Genomic DNA, 11,370 nt, shown 5'->3' on the forward strand with positions numbered 1-11,370 from the left:
TGTGAATTAATGGCAGCATTCACTAGCTGCTCAGCCATAAAAAAGCAGGCCAGAGATTGGAAATTCTGAGGTGAGTAGCTCGCTTCCCGGCTCTTCAAAGCCTGAAATCATTTACAAGATTCAGGTTAAGAGTGTTGTGGAATACTCTCCATTTGACTGAGTGAGCGCTCTAAAAATACTCAAGTAGCTTGATTCTATCCAGAAAGCGCCTCATCCAACACATTGATCATTCACTTCTTTCACTGCTGAAACTCAATGACGTCAGTGCGTACCACCTACAAATCGCACTGCAGCCACTTATCAGACCTCCTTTCCCATCACCTACCAAACCCATGTGCATATCACTTAGAAAGACAAGGGCAACACGTGGCAAATTACCTACATTTCCCTTCCAAACCCCACACCATCCTGACTTGGCACTGTATCGTCGTTCCTTCACTGTCACTGGGTCAAAATCTTGGAGCTTTCTTCTGAACCTACATGGGCGTACCTACATGAAATGGTCTGTATCAATTCAACAAGGCAACACAGCATTACCTTGTCAGGGCAATTGGAGATGGCTAATAAATGACTACAACTTGTGGAAAAACTTGGGGGGGGCAGGGGGGAGGAAATATAAACATGACAACAATGGTGTTAGTACTTTCCACGGCTATAATTATACATGTAAAATGGGGAGGGTTTTGTGAGCTCCCACAACTTATTTGATGAGGGGCTTTCCTACTCTCATATTCTGAATTCTGAGACCAAAAGCCAGGTTTGATGATGAGTGAAAACCATTTTTTAAAACTTTCCAGATGTGGACATCTCTGGAAAGGCCTACATTTATTCCTAATCCTCGCTTGTCCAAGATCGTAATAGTGAGCTAACTGAGTGACTTGCTCAGCTAATTCAGATGGCAGTTAACAGTCAATCACATTGCCGTTGGATCTGGGGTCATATGTCGACCAGACCGGGCAAGGACAGCAGATATCCTCCCTAAAGGATGTGAGTGAACTAGATGAGTCTTTATGACAATCCAGTAGTTTCATGGTTACTGTTATTAATAATAGTTTTCCACTCCACATTTATTTCATTAACTGGATTTAATTCACACAGTGCTCTGGTGGGATTTGAATTCATGGCTCCAGGTCATTGGTCCTGCCGCTGGATTACTGTGCAACCCCATCTCTCACATTCTAGTTCAGAACCTATAATGCTCACCTTGTAGCCAGTAGCTCGCACCGCACTAGCATATAGCAACTTAATAAAACATGTTCCTTTTATATGACATACAATTCGGGGGCTTTTAACTTTTGGTGATTTCATTCTGTTTTATTTTCCCTGTATAAATATAAATCAATAACATTAAACATTGCTATTGTGGTCAAAAACAAAGTTGCTGGAAAAGCTCAGCAGGTCTGGCAGCATCTGTGAAGGAAAAAACAGAGTTAATGTTTCGGGTCTGGTGACCCTTCCTCAGAACAGTTCTGTTTTTTCCTTCACAGATGCTGCCAGACCTGCTGAGCTTTTCCAGCAACTTTGTTTTTATTGCCTGATTTACAGCATCCGCAGTTCTTTTGGTTTTTATTGCTATTGTGGTGGTACATTGACAGTGGTAAGATGAATCTTTCTTTATTATAGCATGTTTTAATTATTTATATAATGAATTGTTCGTAATTACACATTTTTTATAATGTTGTATTATATTTTTTATTTTATCAATCGTTATATTACTAATAACAGTTACTTTATTTTGTTTGTGTCATCATCACAATTTAGCATGGATTTTTTTACTAAAGCAATTATCAGTGTATCCATTGCTGGGAAAATTATAATGTAAGACTCTATCCTTTACTAATTGCCAGTTTTCAGCATTGGTCTCTGCAATAAAAAATTGACAAATATTTTCTACCTGCTTTTATCAGCTTTGTTGTACATTTTAGGGATGACTTTTTTTTTGGATTTTGCATTGCATGTTCTGTGGTTTCAGTCTGCTTGTACTTCAGATCAGACTGTCTGGAAATGTCAAGACAATAATGGATATATTTTAGGCACAGGGTCTTCTCCGCTGGCACAGCACACATCTGTACTGCAGTAGAACTGGACGTCGGACACACAAGAACGTGTCAGGCAGTAAACGTATCTGTAGCTCAGAAGAAATAATCTACTATCCACAGGTAAGCATTGGAGCATGAATCTAATTAACATTTAACTAACTTTCACTGGCATTGAAGGTACCTCAGAAAAACTTAAGTCATGAGATGAGAGCCTGCAGTGTTGAAGGTAATGTATTGGTGTGGATAGAGAATTGGCTAATGAGTAGGAAACGGTGAGTGGGGATAAGGGGTTCTTGTTCAGGTTGGTGACTTGGGACAGAGATCCACAGAGATCATTGTTGGGACCTCAACTGTTTATGATATATATTAATGACTTGGAGGGAGGAAGCAAATGTACTGGAGCCAAATTTGCAGATGACACAAAAATATGTAGAAAGGCAGGTGGTGAGAGGGATACAAACAGCTAACAGAAAGACTATTGACAGATTAAGTGGGAAGAAAGTTGGTAAATGGAGACATGGCAGTGGGAAAATTTGACATTGTTTGTTTTGGAAGGGAGAAAAAGAGAACAGTATTATTTAATTAGAGAAAAACTGTAGAAGGTTGGAACACAAAGAAACTTGGGTGACTTGCACGAAACACAAAACTAGCATGCAGGTTACCCAGAAGACTAATCTGGAATGTTGGCCCTTGTTTCAAGGGGTGTCTTACTGCAACCATACAAGGTACTGGTGAGACCTCATCTAGAGTACTATGAACAGTTTTGGTCCCTCTATTTCATTGGACGTAGTTCAGAGAAGGTTCACTAGGATGAATCCCGGTACAGAGGGATTGGCTTATGAGCAAAGATTAAACTGCTTGGGCCTCTACTCATTGGAGTTTAGAAGAATGATGAGAGGTAATCTCATTGATTCTTATAGGATTCTTAAGGGGTTTGAAAGCGTAACTGCTGTGATGTTTCCCTTCATGGGAGAGTCTTAAGACCAGAGGGCATAATCTCAGAATTAAGGAGTGCCAATTATAGACTGGGAGGAGGAGGAATTTCTTCTGAGGGTTGTGAATCTTTGGATCTCCTTGCCTCAGAGCTGTGGGGACAGTGTCCTTATGTATATTTAAGGCTGATTCTTGATCAGCAGGGGAATGAAGAGTTATAGGCAAAATGCAGGAAAGTGGAAGTCAGGAATGTTGGATCAGCCATGATCCTATTGAATGGTGAAGCAGGCCCAAGAGCCCAAATGGCCTGCTCTTGTTCCAATTTCATTATAATACTTCCTATTTGGGATAAAATATCTCATTTTCTCACTGTGTCCATATGTCTTTTTATGCCTGGGCTCTGTACAATTGTACACTAATTTCCTTGCTTAGCCTGCGCTAGTGGTTTTCAAAGTACAGCACAGAGTCTCTTGCAACTCAGTTCCTTCCTGCCTTATGTCAGTGACCCACAATCTGTCTGTTTCTACCAATCCACAGTCACTCAGATTATCAGAAGAGCAGCTGCTATTATGAGTAGTTGTTATTATTTATACAAAAAAATCAAAGATAAGAATTGCTGCAGCCATCTGCTGTATTTGACATGCCTTCCTGCTTCTAAGACACTATCTGTACTTTATTAACAGGTGTCTCCTGTGATTATTGTGCTGGTGTCTGATGGAGCACACTGCCTGCTGGCACGTCAGGAGGCATTTCCTCCTGGAATGTACAGTGCCCTGGCTGGATTCTGTGACGTTGGTAATTAGCCTTTCTTGTACACTAAGTATCACAGTAAGTTTGTGAAATGTACCCACATGGATGGGCTTTGTTATTTGTGTCACCTGAATATGTTCAATAGCCTTTTATGATTTGCTTGTAAGGAGACTCAATAAGGTGATTCATGAAGACAGTCTCCTTGTGTGTGAATGCCTCGCTTCTTGCTTCTCTCTTCGGCTGGCAGCATGCTTGAGGTGGAAAACTTGTGGCTGATGAGAAATAATAGACACAGAATCACAATACGAATATAGGCCACTTAGCCCAACAAGTCCATAAACTGATCTGTTCTGATATTTGTGCTCAGAACCAACTCCTTCAACCACCACCCCACTAACGCACCCGATTAGCATATCCTTCTATTCCTTACCCCCATCAGGGTGTTTATCCAGCTCCCCTCAAATCCATTGATGCCATTCATATCAATTGCTCCTTTATAGGAGTTCCATATTGAAATCATTCTTTGGGTAAAGAGGTTTCTGCTGAATTCTCAATTGGATTTAAAGGTCACTATTATATTTAGCACCTGTAGTTTGGGTGTTTGTACAAGATAAAACATATTCTCTTAAATATGTAAATATTTCTACACTCTCAAATCCCTTTTTATCCATGTAGTCACTGTCTGACTTCCCTTTCCTATTTTTTAAAAAAAAACCTCTTCAGTCTTTCTAGATGAGTATGTTCCCTCATTTCTGGTGTCATTCTATGAATTTTTAATACTATCTCCACAGTGTCTCCATACCCTTTCCACACCTGTGTACATTATTCCAGCTGTAATCTAGTCAAGGTTCAGTACAAGTTTAACATAGCTTTGCTGTTTTCTAATTCTCACCATATGTAAATAAACAAATTCTTGGGTATTTTCCACAATGCGTTTTTTTTTTGTAATTTATCCATCTGTACCCCTAGGTCTTTTTGTTACCAAAATGTAACACTTCACTGCAGTGAAATTCATTCACAAAAACATCCACTCTTCATACCTCAATACCTCAAGTTTATTAATGCCTTCTTGTGCTTTCATCACAGCTTTCCTACATATTCACTTTAGTTCCAATTTAATGTCATCTGTAAAATTTGAACTATACTTCCTTTTGCTAAAGCCAATTTTTTTTATGGCACATCCCCATAATGTTTAAGGAGAAAAGAAAATCTAAATAGAGAATCGGGAAGAAATATTAGATGTGCGAAAGAGAGAGACAACATTAAAAGATAAACAATAAAGAGAAAGTGAAAACAAAAAGAGCACAAGTGAAAATGTTCAATGTTTGCTGCATTAGTACACAATTCCAGAACTGCTGCACATCTTGATTCGGATTCCTACGTAGGCATGAAAATGTAACAAATAAGATGAAGAGAGTCTTATACTTTCTCTGGTTGCCTCGCCATCCCCAATCCCATCCACCATAAATCATTGCACAAATAAGCCACCAAATTAGGGCCCTGTATGACTGCTGACACACAGTAAAGGTACCAGAGAATGGCCAAAGTATATTTTCCCTCTCATTTTGTAAAGAAGTGACACCTTGGTTCACGATCCCTGCCTGCCGAATTGGCAATCATACTTTCAGACTGATTTGCAACAAATTTGTTTCTGTCACAGAAGTTGAATCGTAAATCTTTTCTCCTCCTTTCCCAGGGGAGACTGTGGAGGACTCAGTGCAACGGGAGGTTGCGGAGGAAGTTGGTTTGGAAGTATCCTCGCTTGAGTATTCTGCATCCCAGCACTGGCCCTTTCCTAACAGCTCACTGATGATTGCTTGCCATGCAATGGTGCAACCAGGGCAGAACAAGGTAAGTTGTGTCAGACTGGCGGGGAGCAAAAAAAAAACGGGGCGATGGTAGTGAAGATTCTGCAAAATATCATCCTGATCGAAGATGTGGGGGAAGCGAAAATAGTTACCAAATCTACCCTGAAATGTCTGGTTTATTTGATTGTTCTATATTCTTTCGTATTGCCCTGTCTCTGCTGCTAAATTTGACACCACCTCCAGTGGCTTTGCCAATGTTGTCCTGTAAAACAAAAAATGATAGCAGGCAACAGAAGTGGTTAAGGCTGACTCCATTTGCCCTGTTCTATGTCCCCACTTAGTGCCTTCGCTCTAAATGCTGCGAAGAGCAATTTGCAACAGGAAGACTTGGGTCCGATGCAACATAACTTTTGCCAGTTATCTATTTAAAAAGAAAGACTTGTTTTTATTTATCCTCACAAACTCTCAAGAAATGAATTTCTACTGAAATGTAGCCACTTGTAGGAAATGCAATGAGCACGTTGTTGTTTTAAAGTGAGCTTGCTGTGCATAAGGCTATAGCTACTGGATAATCTTGATTGATTATTGCCTCATGTACTTAGGTACAGTGAAAAGTTTTGTTTTGCATGCAGTATAGGCATATCATACCATACAAAGTGCATTAGGATAATAGAACAGAGCGAGGAATACAATGTCATGGCTGCAGAGAAGGTGCACAAACAGCGAGGTCAGCATTCGGTTTGACATTCGAGATGTCCATTCAGACTCTAATAACAGTGGGAAGAAGAAGCTATTCTTTAATCTATTGGTACATGTGTTTAAGCTTTTGTATCTTCTGCCTGATGGAAGAGGTTGGAAGAGACTATATCTGGGGTGGGAAAGTTCTTTGATTATGTTGGCTGCCTTCGCGAGGCTGCAAGAAGTTATAGATGGAATCGATGGATGCAAGGTTGGCTTGCAAGATGGATTGGGCTGTGTTCACAACTCGCTGTAGTTTCTTACAGTCCTAGGCAGCAGTTGCCATATCAAGCCGTGATGCATCTGGATAGAATGCTTTCTCTGGTGCATCTGTAAAAATTGGTAAGAGTCTGTTAATCTGTTTGAATGTTGTTGGTTGAAGGATAAATATTGGCCAGGACACCAGTGAGATCTTGCAGTTTTTCAAAACCGGTCTATGGGATCTTTAACTCAGTATCTAAGTGTAAACAGCCCTTCTAGAAATGAAGCATTCCCTTAGGATCCACATTGTTCAGTTAAAATTTGTAATCACATTTGCAGAACCTGTGCTAGAATTTTCTGACCAAGATGTGAAAGTGCCAGTTGCTGAGAAAATGCTAATATGTGTAATATAAATATCTATATCAATATGCTTTGCACATTTTTTAGAGATACTACGATCCTCTTTCTTAAAAAAAAAAAACTACTGCAGATCCAACACTTTATTTTTATCCGATAATCTTCTAAAGTGTGTTAACGATAGTATGAGGAATTGAGTATTTTTCATTTTTGTTACCTAAACTAAATACAGAGTACTCCAAGGTCAGAAGTAACAGGAACTGGATGTAGAACAAAGCTGTTTCTACAGTCCACTATTGTGCCTTATCCAAATCCTTACTGCAGAATTTGGTGGTAGCAGATCTTGGCACTAAAAGCCATGTCTAAACTAATCCAAACAAACCTTGGGTTGATGTCAGAATGTTAATCTCCACACAAAATGTGATCATACGTTGGAACTGGTTAGCACATCCTGATTTGGAAAAGCCAGGGAGCAATTGTCTTTTATTTGTAAGTGAATCACCTAAGATGTACTAAATCATTTTTGTTTATTCTCAGAATTTGTGCATTGTCAACAAGATCAAAAATATTCTTACTTATCCTGTCTATTATTTAATCTTTAAACCTGAGATAAAAAGGATTTACAATTGAACTTCTAACCAAGTGGATGTTTTGAAGATAATGAGCAGTCAAAGAGAAATGCTAACACTGAATTCACCAACTGTCTGGAACTCCCACTGTTCACTGGAGAAGATGATCTTTACACAGAATATCTTATAATCATCACAACTTTTTGTGTAACTCCGTCACTAGTTGTTAACAGACAAATTACTAACCCAAGCAACTAGCTCATTTTCAATTATTTCTAACCTTTAACTAGTTGCAGTGTCACGATAGAGCCTTGATTTTCTTATCTTAGCAGAGCTTAGAGTATTAGTTATACCGGACAATTGGTGTTGTACCAGCAGTGCTGTAATTTCCAAATTGCTGACTTTCATTTCATTATGACTAGATTGACCTGCACCATTCGGAGCTTGAGGATGCCCGTTGGCTTGATGCTAAGGAGCTAACGGAAGCTTTAAAACGTAAACGGGTGCCCACCAAGAAAGAAATGGGAGATGTTCCATTCTGGATCCCACCACCGTGGGCTGTAGCACATCAACTAATCAAGGAATGGACCGAAAGTCAGCAGCCATCCTGAATTTGTTGGATTGTTTGCGTGGATACTGTTTCTTTCTCATGTGATATATATGCTCTGACAGTCAGGTATTAATGAAGCAGCTGTAAAGCCCAAAAAATGTTCATTGTATCAGACTTTTTTCTATACTAATTATAAAAAGGAATAGCTGTCTCCTATATATAACAGGAGACAGATTATCACAGTGATTACTGCATAAAGGCATTATTGATATGGATCCTATTTAGATAATTGGCATCATCAGAGCATTATTTAAATTCACTTATTTTAAAAGACACGTCCTGAGATCTTAGTATTAAAAAGTGTTTTAAGCCAAGCATTTTCCCAGAGTAGATTTCCTTTTCAAAAAATAATCTGAGTAAGTATCTGTTGTCTCTGTCTCAAATCAGACTGCAGAATATGGGACAGATAGTAGGAACTGCAGATGCTGGAGCATCTGAGATAACAAGGTGTAGAGCTGGATGAACACAGCAGGCCAAGCAGGAAAGCTGACATTTTGGTCGAGGTCCGAAACATCAGCCTTCCTGCTCCTCTGATTCTGCTTGGCCTGCTGTGTTCATCCCGCTCTACACCTTGTTACTGCAGAATATGGGAGCTTTTTTGAAACATAGAAAATTTGGAATGAGATAAGGGAATGTTGCTAAAATCTACATAAATTTCTACTTTATAATTTTAATTTCTTGAAGTTTGAGGATGGTTGTTTCAAATGATTGCTGGCAACATTAGGGTATTATACTGTTAAAATCACTTCCCACAATCCACTACCTCAAGCATTATTTGATTATGTAATAATTCAGTTAATTACAGGTGTCATGGTATCTCAGTGGTTAGCTGCCTCACAGCGCCAGAGACCTAGGTTCGATTCCAGCCTTGGGAGACTCCGTGTGGAGTTTGCACATTTGTCTTCGGTTTGCACATTGTCCTCGTGTTTGCGTGGGTTTCCTCCAGGTGCTCTGGTTTCCTCCCATGGTCCAAACGTGCAGGTTAGGTGGAATGGCCAGGTGGAATTGCCCAGTGTCTGGGGATGTGTAGCCATGCGGAATGCAGGGTTATAGGGAGGGGGTGTGTCTGTGTGGAATAATCTTTGGATGGTCATTGTGGACTCTATGGGCCAAATGACCTGCTTCCACACTGCAGGGATTCTATGATTAGAAATCTGAATAATTGAAAAATATACAGTTGGAATTGATCATCTTTTGTACTAATATAGACTGAATAGCAATGTGCACAACTTAAGCAATTAAATCCAGTTAAATTGAAATTCATTGAAATATTTAAGCAAATATTAATTGTTACATTTTTGAGATAATAAGTTTAACAATTGTACTGTTGACGGCCTTATGTCAATTTCAATATCTAGTGTTGGACTTGACAAATCACTTCAATGCATTAAAAGCTCCAGCTGAGATCTGATTACTGCTGAGCTGGGATCAGGATGAAAATACAACTTCCTCGGGTGGTACTAGCTTTCTTCAGTTATTGTGGGACCTGTAAAGGGTTAATATGTGTACACCAGTCTTTGTGGTGAATTCAAACCACAGGGATAATTTTCAAACCTCAAACACTGACACACCCTCAGGATCTCCTGACCTCTCTTCTGACAGGCTGCGACAGCTCGCTAAAGAAAAGTTTTTTGGCATCATGTTAAAATATACTGTATTTTTTCAAGGCAATGGAAATAAATTGCAAACCTATTAAAGCAATAAAAGGAACACTTAGATTTGCTAGTAAACCTCTTTATTTTGTGCTGAGCATTTCTAAAATATTTCAGGATAATGAGTACCGAGAAATGTAATGTAAATAAGTGATGGTTGTTGTAGTCCCAGAGGGCCATTGGCTGCGCGCTCTCAGTAGAGAGAGACACGATAAGTTTAAGCTGAGGTTGAGAAATGGGCCCTTCATGGTAACCCCCAGCAGTATGGGAGTGAAACCCAGAAATTGGCAGCACTCAGCATCATAAACCAGCCAACTGAGCAAATGATATTTAAGGTCACACTTTGACCAGAATTAACAGGAGTACTTGCAATTTAGTGCAATCAGCATATTTAAAAATTTCTTTAAATAACTAAGCACACTTCAAAAGCAAGTCTAGATCCCAACATCATGGAAAAATGTAATCCCTGAAGGTTTAAACGGTACCTAAGGTAGAGTCTACAGTATTTGGTGAATAATACACTCATTTATACAGAACAGTATTTCATCGTGCAAGTCTGACATTCAATATTTCAGTGTTCAGATTTAGAATGTGGACAACACAGTTCACCATGTCACAAGTGCTTTGTTTGTTAACACACATTTGACCTCCAGTACAAGTAGAGTACCCATTGGTTGAAAAACAACAGATCCCTTAATTGATAATGTAACATGTATGAACTGGTTGAGTTGTGATCCACCATGTAATTGCGAGGAGAAAACTATTTAGGATTCATCATCTTAACATCTTAATATATTTACACTACAAGACATTTTCAGTTGGCCAATCTATTTTGTTTTTACTCATTTAGTTTTGTGGACAGGCCTACCTGAATTTAGATTCCTTCCCTGGTCTTTCGAGACAAATTGTAACCATCAAAAAAGAGGGATGCAACCAGCAAACAATGCAGCTAACAGCCATTCTTTCAACTGGGAAAGTACGTGCATGCTTGGTGTTTTACATCAATCAAATATTCTGTGGTCAAGCAAACAGGTTTTTGTTTGAAGGGTGGAGATGTAGCAAACTCTTGGTATGATCCCCTTAAAGACTAACAACTTTTAAGAAGATAAAAGCAAATTACTGGTGAAGGTCTGAAATAAAACAACAACACTTTTTACTTCTGCCATTTTTGAAAATGAGTTTAAATCGGCAAATTCAAAATTAACTCAAAAGAATCAGATGATCAGATTTCCTATTTTAAAACTTCTTTTCTACAAAAAAACTTAAATTAACATCAACTGAAAGTTACTAGGTAACTAAGAAACAGTACACTTTGTTACATGTAAAGCAATTGGTGATGTTTCTGATATGAAATAGATGTGAAAAAGCACCAATGGAGTGAATTGAAATTTTATAAAAGGTATTTGCATGCATTTGAGGCACTAGGTGTACAGAACCGAACTGCATTTGTGACTGTGTGCTTGTGTATGTACGTAAAGTTTTTTTTTTACGAATAAGATATATTTTTGAAATTAAAAAAACACCAATGGAGTGAACAGCAACTTTTAATGAAGTTGGTGAGTGCAAGTTACAAAGTAAAGAATGGACAAAAGAGGAAGCAAAATGAAAAATAAAGAAAAAGCAATCTGGCTTAAAAATGCATACGTCAATGCATCTCTTAATTCTTATGCATTTTACCTATAGCAGTGATTACTCTTCAAAGTATTTTATTGC

At 38.7% G+C, this 11,370-nt stretch overlaps 1 protein-coding gene across 1 annotated transcript; it reads left to right on the plus strand.

Moving 5' to 3' along the window:
• Positions 1 to 621: 621 nt before the first annotated feature.
• nudt13 (nudix (nucleoside diphosphate linked moiety X)-type motif 13) lies at positions 622 to 9,721 on the plus strand. The gene is made up of 5 exons (XM_048616199.1): positions 622 to 666; positions 2,034 to 2,159; positions 3,656 to 3,767; positions 5,419 to 5,573; positions 7,818 to 9,721. The coding sequence occupies exons 1-5, from the start codon at positions 622 to 624 to the stop codon at positions 8,004 to 8,006; spliced, it is 627 nt and encodes a 208-aa protein (XP_048472156.1). The 3' UTR covers positions 8,007 to 9,721.
• The last annotated feature ends 1,649 nt before the right edge of the window (positions 9,722 to 11,370 follow it).

This window comes from Rhincodon typus, chromosome 34 (assembly GCF_021869965.1).
Source record: "Rhincodon typus isolate 14 chromosome 34, sRhiTyp1.1, whole genome shotgun sequence".
Taxonomy (NCBI): domain Eukaryota; kingdom Metazoa; phylum Chordata; class Chondrichthyes; order Orectolobiformes; family Rhincodontidae; genus Rhincodon; species Rhincodon typus.